Genomic DNA, 17300 nt, shown 5'->3' with positions numbered 1-17300 from the left:
TTTGTCAATCTCTGGGATGCGGAGCATGTTTACATCATGAGGAGTCCTTTAAGTGACACAAAAGGTCTGCATCCCAATAGTGTCAAGTGGCGTTCTCCTTGGTCTGCAGTGATCTGAACACATAAGATAGGTGACAACAGTATACCTACAGCATACCTACCTGGAACTGGCTTTCAACTATGCAGTTATTTTCCCATCAGTGCAGATATACAACAAACTAATAAATAAACATGAGGTCGCTCCTGGTCAATACAGTCCTGTTTTTTCCAACGGCTCTGCGCTTACATTGAAGGACTGACTACTGGAGCGCTGGTTCCAGGGTCAGTCCGGGTTGTAAATTCCAAATGATTGACTGCGGCTCCCATGCTTTGAGCCATGAGTTCCTTCAATATTTATTTAAAACTCAGAGTTCCTGGATCCAGATTCCATGTGATTTAGTCATAGAAATCACAATAAATAAATCTCTATGCACAGTTGTATGATTCTACGACCTGTGTTGCATCCCTGGTAAATCCATCAATTGAGCCTGGGGACGAAGTTAGATCTCTGGGTTTAGGAGGGGATGGGGTGGAATGTTATTCAAAAAGGCTAAGTTCCAATTGCAGGATCCAAATCTGGCTCTCTTTCTCCAAACCATGTGCTGGATCTCTTGGTCTCTGGTTCTAGGACGGGGTGAGGTCAGGACTGGTCATCTCTGTGGTGGGGCTGGCTAGACACTCACTGGACTTCAGGCTGGCCAGGGACTTATTGCTGGCTACTGACTGCAGAGACCCACACAGACCTATCAGAGATGGGGTGTCCTCCTTCCCTGGGGAGCAGAAGAGGGGGTTAACACATGCAGAAAATTATTATTATTTATTGGTAGTGGGGGAGAGCACAGAAATGCACACACACACCATGGTGGTGCCAGTGTGAGCTGGCTGGTCTAGTGTCCAGGTTGAGTGTGTGTGAGGGCTCCAGAGAGGTCTGGGACAGCTGCTCTAGACTCTGGAAATTCTTCCTGTAGAACACAGAGACATTAGAGTGGACTCTCTGGATGCATCTAAGTAGTGTGATGGCTACATTGGAATAACCATTTGGAATGTTAAAATTCATATTTTTTTCACAGAACTTCTCACAGGTACAGTATATAAATATATGGCGTGTAAGTGAGGAAGTTGTGGAATAGGAATTTATCCCTGTTTACATACTCCTCCCACTGCCCCACCCTATTCCTGTACAGCATGGTATCCAAGGCAACAGCATTGGTATCCATAGCACCGGGTGAAGGCCACTGATTGGTCAGATGTGCAGTCAGTTCTTGTCTGGACCTCAAGTCATGGTTCTTCAGCACCATCCTTCAGCAGGATGAAATATACACGCACACAAACCTATACTGTCAAGACACTAGCTACTCCTATTGTGTTCCTGGAACATTCTGTCCCAAAATATGCTACGTACCCCAGTCTCTCTGTAATCTCTCCTCACCTTCTCTCTACCTTTACCTCCCTATGTTGTGTCTGTAAATCCATACCTCTGACTGATTGTTGGTTTGAGAGATGACTGCAGTTTCAACACCAGCATTTGGAAAGCTAAGGAAATCCTCACAACCCAAATTAAAATATTGATCAGAAGGTGGAAAGGAAGAGGTGAAATTGATCACACCATCTCCTCTGATGATTCACCCAGGCCAAGTCATCACACCATCTCCTCTGATGATTCACCCAGGCCAAGTCATCACACCAAGGTTATTACAGTAAACAAACACATTATGAAAAAACTATAAACTGAAATAAAATGAACAAATCTGTTTTGAAAAACTAAAACTATACTCAAACTATTATCTTTGACTCCAAAATGAACTCAAATAACATAGAATTATCAAGCTTCTGAATCTGGCAGGCCACATTAATATTTAAAGGTAGATTCAGCAAGATGACGGCGCCATGAGCAGCACCGCAGATATTGGGGGCGTTTGAGTGGTAAGGCCGAAAGCATCCGACTGCAGGCAAAAGTCGAGGAGTGAAGTCAGGGGAGATGCATCTGTGACAGCCCAAAGTCATGTGGTTTTCCAACAGCAAGGCTCAGATCAACATGGCAGTGTTGCCATCGTTTAGAAAATGTTTTCTTTATAATGTCTAAATAAACATCTATTCCCCAAATCACACTCAAACTGAAATCCTATCAATTAGTGAGAGAGAGGCTCAGTAGCACATTTATTTATATGGTTCCTGTTTCAGTCATGTCTTTGGTCACGTTCGCGTGGGTCAAACAAAACAACCCTGATGATTGGTTGGCAATAGAGCTTCCCACAATACAGGCGATGGCTGCAGAATTAAGTTGGTGAAGAGCAGAAACTTGCAGTCAATGACCTTTGATCACATTTTTGTAATGTTCAAGCAGTTGACATGTAGGTGCAAGTCAGACCATTTTTCTCCCACAATGCAACACATTTTGAAAGGCTTGACAAAAGTGATCCGCTCTAACACGGCCATTGAGATTTGCACGATGCAACATGGTAGCTACGGGACCAAAACAGAGGAGAAGTTAAGCCTCACGCTCCAATGCTCCGTTGTGGAAATTGACGCACTACTACTGTGTACACGGTGCATCTACATCATCTTACCGAGTCTACTTTTAAACCTAACTTAAAAACCTCATAAGGATCAGATCCTTTCCCCCCCCCCAATTTTCACCCAAAATGACATACCCAAATCTGCCTGTAGAAAGGATATGCATATTCTTGAAACCATTTGAAAGGAAACACTTTGAAGTTTGTGGAAATGTGAAAATAATGTAGGAGAATAACACACATCTGGTAAAAGATAATACAAAGAAAAAAAAACATTTTTTTTTTAACCATCTCTGAAAGGCAAGAGGCATAATGTATTATTCCAGCCCAGGCACAATTTAGATTTTGGCCACTAGATGGCAGCAGTGCATGTGCAACGTTTTAGACAGTTCCAATGAACCATTGCATATCTGTTCAAGACTGCCCAAATGTGCCTATTTGGTTTATTAACACATTTTCAAGTTCATAATTGGGCACTCTCCTCAAACAATAACATGGTATTAACATGGCATTATACACGCCGATCACGTAGAGGTTAACCTATGACCTGACCCATCACCTTATGTATTACTGGCCCATAGTGGCATTCTGTCCCTAACACTAAAACAAAAAAATATATATACATTTTTCTTCATAAAATAAACTAAATTAAAAGGACAAGTGGATCAGAAAACAAACTGAACTTCAAATAACCTTGTGTCACACACACACTTTCCTATACCTGTAAGTATAAGTCCTCAGAAAAGTGGGGACATTTTGCAGGTCCTCACTTGTGAAAATAACTATTTTAGTCTTTAGGGTTAAGGTTAGAATTAGGGTTAGTGGTTAGGTTTAGGAGTTAAGGTTGTTGGTCCCCAAGAAGTCCTCACAAGTATAGTAAGACATAGCTGTGTGCACTACTCCTGCATTCCCTGGCCCTCTCGCTGTGGTTAAAATGTCACACTCACAGCTGGTCATTCCACACACTCACAGATACACAAACTCACAGTTGGTCCTGGAGCTCCAGTACGATGTATTCTAGTTGTTCCTTCTCCAGTGTGTGTGAGAGGTGTGTGTCTGTTAGTCTCTGCTGAAGAGCTTTGTTCTGAGGAATCACTTGAGACAGCTGGGCCTCTCTCAGACGAACCATCTCTTCCAGATAACACTGGCGCGCACACACACACACACGTTGTTGCATTATTATATTTTTTGCAGTAGCAAAACAGATAAACAAGGGAAGATTTTTGTTTTGGTAAAGGAGGCACTATAGATTTGTACTCTGGTGAGGATGGAATGAATGATATCAAGCTGTGTGCGTTTCCATTTCCTCAAGAGAGCACATTTCCTCAACAGAGCACTGACAGTTAGCCTGACATTTTGATTTCTAACTTTCCAATTATTCCACAGACACCTCAGTCTCAGTGTCTCATGCACAAATACACCTGCATTCTATAGTGCAATACAGTGTTCTGCAGCACACACATACAATACACATACTGGGACGTTACCTTCTGTTCCAGTGCCATGCGGTATTTCTGCTCGAGTCGTTTACACCTGCAGACCCAGCTGCTCTGCTCAGTTAAGATGGCCTCCGCAGTGCTGGCGGCCATCTTTTCAGGGGTGGTGTTCTCGCTGCCGCTGCTCCCCAGGGTCCTCAACTCCTCCTCGTCACTGCTGATGCTGTTCTCTCTACACAGGGGGAAAGGGCACACTTCAGAGGGTACTACAGAGGGGGTAGGAGTTCAATTTATAGGGCACATACAGGAGGGGAGGGGTACATAATAGCAGGTAAAGGACTAAAAGATTGACTCCCACATACCTCTGAAACGACTTCAGATAAGGCGTATAGTCAATCACCGCTGGGCAGCTTCCATTCAGCCCCTCCCCTTTCAGACAGAAGCTAACCACCAGAGGAAAACACAATTTAATTGAGACCTTTACTGTATAACCTGAGCTATGACTCAGCAACACTATAAATAATATACGAGTACCTGAAGTCAATGGTGTTGAGACCGATGAGTGTATCTGCTAGCAGCCCCGCCTCCTCACCTAGCATGATGGCCCCATCCTCATACCATTGCCTACACAACATAGAAAACACACACTAGCTCCATCCTCAGAACACCTAAAACCAACACTCAACTCAGTCTGCTGTTTTGTTTTGCCATTGTGTGTGTGTGCCAGAGAGAAAGACCTGGTGGTTTTGAAGTCCCACAGGGCGGAGGAGATGTACTCAGACAGCCTCTTCTCCATCAGCACCAGCCTGATCCACGCCCGACCCTGTGGACACACACAGTTCTTAAGTTTCCATTATACATCAGACCTGCATAGTAGCTCTTTAAAACAGACATCATTATCATTTAAATACATGCGGCCCTTCCTACTTAGCCACAGTCAGCTGATTGAGTTTGTGCACCTGCACGCAAGTGTGCATGCATGGGTGCGTACGTGTGTGTGTGTGTGTGTGTGTGTATGTGCGTGTGTGCCGGAGCTGTGGCGTTCTCTTGGACAACACTACAGTATTCATTGTTTAAAGCTTCTGAACAAAGCTGTCTTTTGTTCTGTGTGTAATTTCATCAGAAAAGGCTGAGACAGTTGTGTGTTTTAGATCTGTGGGAATATTGATGTTATCATTAAGGTCCATGGCTCAAGGCTTTCCAGCGTAACCAGCAACCTCTCTCTCGTGCAGACACACACACACACACACACACTAGCTCTGGAGGAGCGGACATTCTCCATGCTCTCAATGCTGTGGATGCAGCTGGGAGAGACTTTACTGCAGGCTGCTTTCACATAATCCCAGAAACTACAATGAGTCTCATAACCAAACCACGTAGTCTGACCTGGGAGGAGCGAGAGCAAGCGAGCGAGAGAGCTACATTTATAGGTGGCATATTGACTCCAAAACCCAGCAGTGGTCCAGATGAGAAGGGCTTTAAGCATGTAATGGTGTGTTACTCTACCTTTGAGTCTGTGACTGAGGATCTGTTCCAGGATGGAGACGAAGTTGGTGAACTCTGGAGAGTCGTCGTCTATCGTGTCTAAACAGGAGCGGTCAATCAACGTCTTCACTGAAAACCTGCACACACACACTTAACGGAGTCTGCACTGATTTCCAACCGGATCAGTGCGTTTCTCTCTGACATGCTGTTAAATGTGACTCTAGGGAGAGGAGATCATCTGACTGAACAGATTTATAGGCTTTAGGAAACCCAATCTCTACTGCACACTATCAGTGGAGCGTTGACAATATACAAAAAAAAATATATATTTTTTTTAAATCACTGTCATAAGCATATAGGTAGATTGCCCAGAGGTCAGATTGTGGGGCATGACAACAATGATAGGGCTCCTGACCAGAGATACTCTAAATAGTGTCTAGGTTATTAAGCACCGAGGAGATTTAATGCAATGAAGCAAACACAGGAAATGACTGTGTGGATTCTGGAATACAGGGATGCATCTCAGTAGTCTTAAATGGCCTCATTTCCATGTTGGTCAGACAAAGATGCAACAGTCATCTCTGTGCGGTGGGGCTTGTACTGCAGACACACAGTAGCAGGTTAAGTGGCAGTGGGGTGACTGGGCAGACAAAGCTTTATCTAAACAGGACAGGCAATAAGGTTTCAGTTTTTTCCATTACATACACAGGAAGACATACCAAATTCCCTCACTAGAATCCCCATACTTTAATGAAGACAGCTTCAGCATCCCGCAGGGGGAAATCTATAATTTCCAGGGATAGGGACATGTACTAGTCTGTGGCGACCTAAATGCCAGAACCGGACACCTCAGCAACACAGGGGGACAAACATCTACCTGGAGGTGACAGCATTCCCGAGTGGCGCAGAGGTCTAAGACACTGCATGTCAGTGCAAGAGGTGTCACTGCAGTACCTGGTTTGGATCCGTGATTGGGAGCCCCATAGGGCAGCACACAACTAGGTCCAGCGTCATCCGAGTTTGGCCATCATTGTAAATAAGAATTTGTTCTTAACGGACTTGCTTAGTTAAATAAAATATATAATTCCCTCCCCCATATACCCCCCTAGGCACAACAAAAACAGGTCACAATTCCTGCAGCTTTGTTGCACGCTGGGTATGGTATGTACATAGTCAATGGTAGGCTTCAAGGGGACTCCTACGGTAGGTGCAGCTATAGCTTATCCCTAAACTACTTTATCACTGACCTTAACCGAGTCTCACAGATATATACAGTTGAAGTCGGAAGTTTACATACACCTTAGCCAAATACATTTAAACTCGTTTTCACAATTCCTGACATTTAAATCAGAGTAAAAATTCCCTGACTTAGGATCATCACTTTATTTTAAGAATGTGAAATGTCAGAATAATAGTAGAGAGAATGATTTATTTCAGCTTTTATTTCTTTCATCACATTCCCAGTTGGGTCAGAAGTTAACATACACCCAATTAGTATTTGGTAGCATTGCCTTTAAATTGTTTAACTTGGGTCAACGTTTTGGGTAGCCTTCCACAAGTTTCCCACAATAAGTTGGGTGAAATTTGGCCCATTCCTGACATAGCTGGTGTATCCGAGTCAGGTTTGTGGGCCTCCTTGCTCGCACACGCTTTTTCAGTTCTGCCCACAAATTTTCCATAGGATTGAGGTCAGGGCTTTGTGATGGCCACTCCAATACCTTGACTTTGTTGTCCTTAAGCAATTTTGCCACATCTTTGGAAGTATGCTTGGGGTCATTGTCCATTTGGAAGACACATTTGTGACCAAGCTTTAACTTCCTGACTGATGTCTTGAGATGTTGCTTCAATATATCCAGAGTTTTCCCTCATCATGATGCCATCTATTTTGTTAAGTGCACAAGTCCCTCCTGCAGCAAAGCACCCCCACAACATGAAGCTGCCCCCGTGCTTCAGTTGGGATGGTGTTCGTCGGCTTGCAAGCCTCCCCCTTTAACCTCCAAACATAACGATGGTCATGATGGCCAAACAGTCAGACCAGAGGACATTTCTCCAAAAAGTACATCCCCATGTGCAGTTGCAAACTGTAGTCTGGCTTTTTTAATGGCAGTTTGGAAGCAGTGGCTTCTTCCTTGCGGAGCGGCCTTTCAGGTTGTATCGATATAGGTCTCGTTTTACTGTGGATATACAGTGGGCTCCAAAATTACTGGCACCCCTGACTGGTAACGCACCAACAATTCTTAAACAAATATAAACAATATAATTAGAGATACTCAAAATACCAACGTGAGAAATACTGTACTTTATTAATGTTTCAATGAAAAATCAATGTCCTCCAAATCAAGGTGTCACAATTAATGGCACCCTTAAAGATTGTAAATAACTACCAAATATCTACCAAAAATTAAACCAAATTAAATTCCACTTATTTAAGTTGATCTAAGTCTTAATGAACTATATTGAGCCATTACATCACTTCCTGTTTCCCTAGGGTATAAAAATGAGGTAACACATGCAATATCCCGCTGTCATCCAACACCATGAAGACAAAAGAACTGGCAGTTCAAAAGAGACAAATGGTTGTAGACCTTCATGTATCTGGTAATGGCTACAAGATCCACAAACTATTGAATATACCACTGAGCACTGTCAGGGCAATTCTTAAATTCAAAAGATATGGCACAGTTGAAAAGCTCACAGGTCGAGGACGCAAATGCATTTGAGGATGATAAAAGAAGCAATAAAATCCCCAAGAATCACTGTGAAAGAACTGCAGGCCTTGGTGGCGTCTTGTGGTCACCAGGTTTCAAAAAGCACCATCAGAAGCCACCTCCACAACCACAGGCTCTTTGGAAGGGTTGCCAGAAGAAAGCCCTTTCTGACCCCAAGACACAGAAGCTTGAAGTTTGCCAAAAGTAATTTAAATTATGACTGGAAGAAGGTGCTCTGGTTAGATGAGACCAAAATGGAACGTTTTGGTCAGATACAGCATCGGCATCGTTTGACGTCGAAACAGAGATGCATACAAGGAGAGGAACCTCATACCCACGGTGAAATATGGAAGGGGTCAGTGATGTTTTGGGGCGGTTTTAATTCCAGAGGTCTAGTGGCACTGGTTAAGATTGATGGCATGATGAATTCCACAAAGTATCAGGCAATTTTGGCTGGCAATCTGGTTGCCTCTGCCAGAAGGTTGGGACTTGGGCCGTAGGTGGACTTTCCAACAAGACAATGACCCGAAACATACCTCAAGATCCACACAGAAATGGTTCTGTGACAACAAAATCAATGTTCTGCCATGGCCATCTCAGTCGACCTCAATCCAATCGAAAACCTGTGGGCTGAGTGGAAGAGAGCAGTTGATAAGTTCAAACCCAATAATATGAAGAATCTGCATAGAGGAATGGTCCAAAATCCCTTCAAATGTGTTCCTTAACCTTGTCAAACATTACAGGAAAAGACTCCATACTGTTATCCTTGCCAGAGGTGGTTGCACTAAGTACTAAATGAGTGCCAAAAATTATGAAACCTTGATTTTGGTTAAATTTATTTTGTATTAAATAATTATGATTTTGGTTGGTTCCATTGAAACATTAATAAAGTACAGTATTTCAAGCTTCTCTATAATTATATTGTTTAATTTTTTTTAAGTATTGTTTGTGCATTGCCAGTAATTGTGGAGGCCACTGTAGATACTTCTGTACCTGCTTCCTCCAGCAGCTTCACAAGGTCATTTGTTGTTGTTTTGGGATTGATTTGCACTTTTCGCACCAAAGTACATTCATCTCTAGAAGACAGAACACGTTTCCATCATGAGCGGTACAACGGCTGCGTGGTCCCATGGCGTTTATACTTGTTCATCTACAAACAATAGTACACGTGGTACCTCCAGGTATTTGGAAACTGCTCCCAAGGATGAACCAGACTTGTGGAAGTCTACAATTCTTTTTCTGAGGTCTTGGCTGATTTCCTCATGATGTCAAGCAAAGATGCATTGAGTTTGAAGGTAGGCCTTGAAATACATCCACAGGTACACCTCCAATTGACTAATTGAAGTCTATCAGAAGTTTCTAAAGCCATGACATGATTTTCTGGAATTTTCCAAGCTGTTTAAAGGCACAGTCAACATAGTGTATGTAAAATTAGGGCCGAATTCAAGTTTTCATAACAATCGTAAATCTGTATTTTTGGGCGCCGATTTGCTGATTTTTTTTTTTATACCTTTATTTAACTGGGCAAGTCAGTTAAGAACAAATTCTTATTTTCAATGACGACCTAGGAACAGTGGGTTAACTGCCTTATTCAGGGGCAGAACGACAGATTGCCACCTTGTCAGCTCGGGGGATCCAATCTTGCAACCTTCTAGTTAACAAGTCCAACGCAATAACGACCTGCCTCTCTCGTTGCACTCCACAAGGAGCCTGTTACGAGAATGCAGTAAGCAAAGGTAAGTTGCTAGCTAGCATTAAACTTATCTTACAAAAAAAAACAATCATAATCACTAGTTAACTACACATGGTTGATGATATTACTAGATATTATCTAGCGTGTCCTGCATTGCATATAATCTGACTGAGCATACAAGTATCTAAGTATCTGACTGAGCGGTGGTAGGCAGAAGCAGGCATGTAAACATTCATTCAAACAGCACTTTAGTGCGTTTTGCCAGCAGCTCTTCGTTGTGCGTCAAGCATTGCGCGATAACTCATGTAACCAAAGTGAAATGGCTAGCTAGTTAGCACGCGCTAATTGTCGTTGTGTTGCTGGTGCCCAGGGAGGAGCGAGGAGAGGGACGGAAGCTATACTGTTACACTGGCAAAACTAAAGTGCATATAAGAACATCCAATAGTCAAAGGTTAATGAAATACAAATGGTATAGAGGGAAATAGTCCTATAATTCCTATAATAACTACAACCTAAAACATCTTACCTGGGAATATTGAAGACTCATGTTAAAAGGAACCACCAGCTTTCATATGTTCTCATGTTCTGAGCAAGGAACTTAAATGTTAGCTTTTTTACATGGCACATATTGCACTTTTACTTTCTTCTCCAACACTTTGTTTTTGCATTATTTAAACCAAATTGAACATGTTTCATTATTTACTTGAGGCTACATTTATTGTATTGATGTATTACAGTATATTAAGTTAAAATAAGTGTTCATTCAGTATTGTTGTAATTGTCATTACAAATAAATAAATAAAGGCATGGAAAAATCATAAATCGGTCGACCTCATATATATATACACACACACATACATACAGACAGACAGACAGATATACATACATACACACACAGCGCAAAAAAATAAAGGGAACACTTAAACAACACAATGTAACTCCAAGTCAATCACACTTCTGTGAAATCAAACTGTCCACTTAGGAAGCAACACTGATTGACAATAAATTGCACATGCTGTTGTGCAAATGGAATAAACAGGTGGAAATTATAGAAAATTAGCAAGACACCCCAAATAAAGGAGTGGTTCTGCAGGTGTTGACCAGACCACTTCTCAGTTCCTATGCTTCCTGGCTGATGCTTTGGTCACTTTTGAATGCTGGTGGTGCTTTCACTCTAGTGGTAGCATGAGACTGAGTCTACAACCCACAAAAGTGGCTCAGGTAGTGCAGCTCATCCAGGATGGCACATCAATGCGAGCTGTGGCAAGAAGGTTTGCTGTGTCTGTCAGCGTAGTGTCCAGAGCATGGAGGCGCTACCAGGAGACAGGCCGGTACATCAGGAGACGTGGAGGAGGCCTTAGGAGGGCAACAACCCAACAGCAGGACCGCTACCTCCGCCTTTGTGCAAGGAGGACAAGGAGGAGCACTGCCAGAACCCTGCAAAATGACCTCCAGCAGGCCACAAATGTGCATGTGTCTGCTCAAACGGTCAGAAACAGACTCCATGAGGGTGGTATGAGGGCCCGACGTCCACAGGTGGGGGTTGTGCTTACAGCCCAACAACGTGCAGGACGTTTGGCATTTGCCAGAGAACACCAAGATCGGCCAATTCGCCACTGGCGCCCTGTGCTCTTCACAGATGAAAGCAGGTTCACACTGAGCACGTGACAGATGTGACAGTCGAGACGCCGTGGAGAACGTTCTGCTGCCTGCAACATCCTCCAGCATGACCGATTTGGCGGTGGGTCAGTCATGGTGTGGGGTGGCATTTCTTTGGGGGGCCGCACAGCCCTCCATTTGCTCGCCAGAGGTAGCCTGACTGCCATTAGGTACCGAGATGAGATCCTCAGACCCCTTGTGAGACCAAATGCTGGTGCGGTTGGCCCTGGGATCCTCCTAATGCAAGACCTCATGTGGCTGGAGTGTGTCAGCAGTTCCTGCAAGAGGAAGGCATTGATGCTATGGACTGGCCCGCCCGTTCCCCAGACCCGAATCCAATTGAGCACATTTGGGACATCATGTGTGGTTTTCCACTTTAATTTGGAGTGTGACTCTAAATCCAGACCTCCATGGGTTGATCAATTTGATTTCCATTGATAATTTGTGTGATTTTGTTGTCAGCTCATTCAACTATGTACAGAAAAAAAGTATTTCATAAAAATATTTCATTCATTCAGATCTAGGATGTGTTATTTTAGTGTTCCCTTTATTTTTTTGAGCAGTGTATATTAATATAAATTAATTGGGCACTAGAACAGTCTGCAGCACTCAGCCTCACCCTACTAGAATATGAAGTCAAATGTCTACTGATGATCTATCTGATGCTTCTGCTCACCAACTAAGGAGGGCCTACAGCACCACCTAGATCTTCTGCACAGATTCTGTCAGACCTGGGCCCTGACAGTAAGTCTCAGTAAGACAAAAATAATAAGTGTTCCAAAAAAGGTCCAGTCGCCAGGACCACAAATACCAATTCCATCTAGACACCCATTTGCACACAAAATGATACATACCTTGGCCTAAAGATCAGCGCCACAGGTAACTTCCACAAATCTGTGAACGAGCTGAGCGACAAGGCAAGAAGGGCCTTCTATGCCATCAAAAGGAACAAAAATCGACACACCAATTAGGATCTGGCTAAAAATACTTGAATCAGTTATTGAACCAATTGCCCTTTATGGTTGTGAGGTCTTGGTCTGCTCACAAACCAAGAATTCACAAAATGGGGTAAACACCAAATTGAGACTCTGCAAATATTTCCTCAGTGTACAGCATTAAAAAAACCAAACATAATAATGCATGCACAGCAGAACTAGGCCGATACCCGCTAATTATCAAAATCCAGAAAAGAGACCACCTAAAATGAAGCAATTCCCAAACCTTCCATAACAAAGCCATCACCTACAGAGAGATGAACCTGGAGAAGAGTCCCCTAAGCAAGCTGGTCCTGGGGCTCTGTTCACAAACAGACCCCACAGAGCCCCACGACAGCAACACAATTAGAACCAACCAAATCACGAGAAAACAAAAAGAGAATTATTTCCAATGTGTCAAATAATTAACCAAAAAAACAGAGCAAACTAGAATGCTATTTGGCCCTAAACAGAGAGTACACAGTGGCAGAATACCTCACCACTGTGACTGACCCAAACTTAAGCAAAGCTTTGACTATGTAGACTCAGTGAGCATTGCCTTGCTATTGAGAAAGGCCACCGAAGGCAGACCAGAAGCTTTTAGTGGCCTACTCCTCCACTTCTAAGAAGGCATTTAGGCACACATAGATCTGATGACATGTAGACACAGGTGCTCAGAGGTCTCAGGAGAACTTAAATGAGTGCTCGTCTACCCTGTGTACCACTGAATCCTGATCAACAAGTTCAGACCTAAAACGGTTACGGTTGTCCTTATACATCTCCCCCCACCCCATCAGTGATTAGAAATGACAGTTCCCAGAGCATGGTAGATGACATTCAAAAATACTTGTCACATGCTTTGTAAACAACAGGTGTAAACTAACAGTGAAATGCTTACTGACGGGCCCTTAACAATGCAGAGAGAATTTTTTTGGAAAAAGATAATACGTAGAATAAATCCACAATGAGTAAGGATAACTTGGCGATATACACGGGGTAGCAGTACTGAATCCATGTCCAGGGGTACGAGGTAATGGAGTTCCATATGTAGATATAGGTAGGAGTAAAGTAACTAGGCAACAGGATAAATAACAGTAGCAGCAGCATAGTTAGTGCAAAAAGGGTCAATGCAGATAGTTAAATAGTTTACCAATAGCTACCCAGACCAACTATTTAGTGGTCTTATGGCTTTGAGTTAGCAGCTGTTCAGGGTTCTGTTGGTACCACTTGCCATGCGTTAGCAGAGAGAACAGTCTATGACTTGGGTGGCTGGAGTCTGATTATTTTTAAGGCCTTCCGCAGACACTGCCTGGTATAGAGGGTCTAGAGGGCAGGGAGCCCAGCCCCAGGGATGAACTGGGCCTTACGCACTAAACTAGCGCCTTCCGGTTGGACGTCAAGCAGTTGCCACACCAAGTGGTGATGCACGACTGTATTGGTGTCTGTGGACAATGATAATTCCTTAGTGATGAGGACACAGAGGAACTTCACAGCCTTGTCTGCATATTAAATCAATGAAACCAATAAACTGTATCTATTCATGTTCTGCAGCAGTGTTTGATTGGATCTGAACTCATTCCACAGGATTTATATTTTCATTATTCAGATCATTGGTTTAGGCAGAGTCGGTCCTGATGACCCAAAGCGATTATTAAGACTAGAGCAGTTGCTCACTATAAACTAACGTATATTGAACCCAAGTGCTCTGCATACATCAACTAAGAGTTTGAGAGCTTGGGACTATAAGGTTCTAGATAATTGGCTTTAAAGTTCCAACCCCTCATTGGTTTGAAAGGTGTCAGCGATTTTTATCTTGTATTCTGTTACACTTGAATTGCAACATGAATTGGTGTATTTAGACTACTGTATATGTAGAGAACATTGAACAGTACAAGGCTGTCAATAACTCAGTCTGGACAAAATGCGAGTAGAACCTTATAGTCCCAAGCGCTCGACTTAGCTCACTGAGAAAGCCTAGGCATTAGCTTAGTGAGCTAACATGAGTCTTCGGGAATCAGGCAAGGTTACTCACCACGTGAGCATAGTTCACCAAACCAACTAAATAATATCACAAGAACTGCACATGAAATGTTTTAGAAAAGTGACATTCCTGGAGAATACTCTGACACAGGTTGTGAAAAGCCACCCCAGAAAGGGAAAACAAAGCCTGATAAATCTTCAGTTGTGGTTTCCTCACCTGTCACCAACCATGGCTTGGAGATGACATACACCACCTCACCATGAAAATAAACCGTAGTCCTGGGGACATGCGAATACAATGCCCACTCCCTTCTTTCTGATAGCAGTGATCTTTAATGGTGATGCACCAGTAGTCATGTGTGGGAGCAGCAAAAAGGGGCTCATGTGGCTACTGATTGAGTGGGAGTATGTAGCATATCTCATCTACCAAATCTCTCTCTTCACTAGAACCACAGGGGGCATACGGCTGGGTCTGATGGAGCTATACTTGATAGGGCGTTCAACAGCATGATGTTATCCACAGAGAACGACATCTAAAACACACACACACTTTCGTATAATACACACTTGTACATGTGAAATAGGACAAATAAGCACCCACCAAACTATTATTATTTATACTGTTCGAAGAGCATGAGACTTCAGATTAATAAATTGAGTCATCACACAGTTCCGTGCCAATTCATAGCTGTGTGCTGAATTAACTTCGTTCATGTGAAATCTATAGACAATACCGGTATTGAGTTGGGCACCTAATTAATGAAGGTAACTGTGATTCCATAAATTATTAAGGCTCATAGGTGGCGGCAACGGGTGTGTATGTGTGACCATTAGAGAACCCTAATGAACTAGTGCGGCGTTATAGGCTACAGTTCATGTCGATATAACACCATCAATACTGTAATGTAAACGCAATGCCACTGAAGCAAGACAACCGCTGGTCGGTTATGTGCGCTATTTAGAAATATAACCTATATCACCAATTACCCTACCGTCTTCAACAGCATCCACACACAATCACCAGTCGCGTGAGAATGCGGTCATTAATCATCTCACCAATTAGTAAATTAACACGATCAAGCCGAGCATTATTTTACCTGCAGACAGTCAGTAGATTCCTTCTCTCCACAACTCCGCTTCTGGCAGCGTCCTGTTTGTGAGCTACATGCAGCCCCAGGCTACGTGACGCCATCCTCGCCATAGTTAGTCGTATCTCCCCAGTGTATGTGCCCAGTATTTGCTGTCCCTGTTTCTTTTAAATCAGCAGGTTGGGTTCAACAGTGTACGCCACCGCCCGCGGGCTCTATCCGCGTCACTCCAGCACGCTCGCTCGTTTGTTGAAAGTCAACGTATAGGGCAAGAGGGATATGGATGAACAGAAATCACCCAGTAATTTGGGAGAGAAACAGTCACGGGGTTGTGCTAAAACGCCCAAACCAAGTGCTGGGAAGTCTGAGCGGTTTAAATTCCTGTTTAGAGCGAATTAGGCTACCGATGGTAACCTCGATGGTCTTGGGAGACGAAGAGACTTTCTATGTGTGCATCCCAATAGTATAAAAAAGTACTTTATTCTCTCCTACATCTGCACCCATCTAAAAGGTTTAATGAAAATATTTCACACCAAAACATACCCTGGTCCCAGATTGGTTTGTGCTCATGTCAACTCCAATGCTGTTATTGTTAAACCAACACTTGGCATGCCAATTCAATAAGGAGTTATGGCATTTAGAGTTCACAAGAGAGTAGAAATAGACACCCAGGCTAGCTGAAACAAGAGAGTTCGTTTAGGTTTTGGCTACTTCCTGTACAGGCCCAGTTGCCTATTATTTCATAGAGAATGAAAGAGGACTCTAGTAGCCAAAAGGCTATATCAGCATGGGCAGCGCCATTGAGGGCCATTTTAATGTTGTCAACTTGGTGGGAGTTCCAACTTCAAGACTGTGGACAGTGGCTGGCTGAAGCTGGAGCAACGTCAATGGCAGCTGGGAGAATCACTTGAAGAATAATCATAGAGATAGATTCAGGACTCATCTTTGTATCAGTGCCATTATAGTGTCTGTGGCAGCATGGGCAGCGCCATCGAGGATATCTCCATATTGAAGTAGTACATTTTATTTTTCATGACTGGCTGATCCTTCCTGGTGACCAGGTTGGACATGACTCCAACAGGATCACCAGGAGGTATCAGCCGCTGTCCAGTCTTGTGGTTCTCAAATGTCAGATCGTGGGTGGTTCCGATGGCCGCTATCCATGGTGCTGAATCTGGATCTTTGCTACTAGCGCTATTTGCTGGTTTGTTGACCTTTATCATTATTTGTAAGACAAACGCCCAACCTTTACTGAACAAAAATATAAACGCAAAATGCAAAAAAAAATCAGATTTGACTGAGTTACAGTTCATATAAGGTAATCAGTCAATTGAAATAAATTCATTAGGCCCTAATCTATGGATTTGATATAACTGGACAGGGGCACAGCCATGGATGGGCCTGGGAGGGCATAGGCCCACCCACTTGGGAGCCAGGGCCACCCACTGGAGAGCCAGGCCCAGCCAATCAGAATGAGTTTTTCCCCACAAAAGGGCTTTATTACAGACAGAAATACTCCTCGGTTTCATCAGCTGTAAAGGTGGCTGGTCTCAGACTAGGTGAAGAAGCTGAATGTGGAGGTACTGGGTTGGCGTGGTTACACGTGGTCTGTGGTTGTGAGACCGGTTGGATGTACTGCCAAATTCTCTAAAACGACGTTGGAGTTTTATGGTAGAGAAATTAACATTAAATTATCTGGTAACAGCTCTGGTGGACATTGCTGCAG

The 17300-nt window shown here is 43.3% G+C and overlaps 1 protein-coding gene across 1 annotated transcript; it reads right to left on the bottom strand.

Annotated features, from left to right (window-relative positions):
• Nucleotides 1–97: 97 nt before the first annotated feature.
• Nucleotides 98–15678, bottom strand: LOC139387897 (RUN domain containing 3b). Its single transcript, XM_071134249.1, has 11 exons — nt 15584–15678; nt 5494–5609; nt 5240–5373; nt 4725–4810; nt 4522–4611; nt 4350–4430; nt 4039–4219; nt 3538–3695; nt 1191–1337; nt 897–1000; nt 98–808 (listed from the first exon to the last, which is right to left on the bottom strand). Exons 1-11 carry the CDS (start codon nt 15676–15678, stop codon nt 663–665), a joined length of 1338 nt encoding a protein of 445 aa, XP_070990350.1. The 3' UTR covers nt 98–662.
• Nucleotides 15679–17300: the final 1622 nt, after the last annotated feature.

The sequence above is a fragment of the Oncorhynchus clarkii genome, chromosome 3 (assembly GCF_045791955.1).
Source record: "Oncorhynchus clarkii lewisi isolate Uvic-CL-2024 chromosome 3, UVic_Ocla_1.0, whole genome shotgun sequence".
NCBI classification, from domain to species: Eukaryota; Metazoa; Chordata; class Actinopteri; order Salmoniformes; family Salmonidae; genus Oncorhynchus; species Oncorhynchus clarkii.
This window is presented reverse-complemented; position numbering and strand designations above follow the sequence as displayed.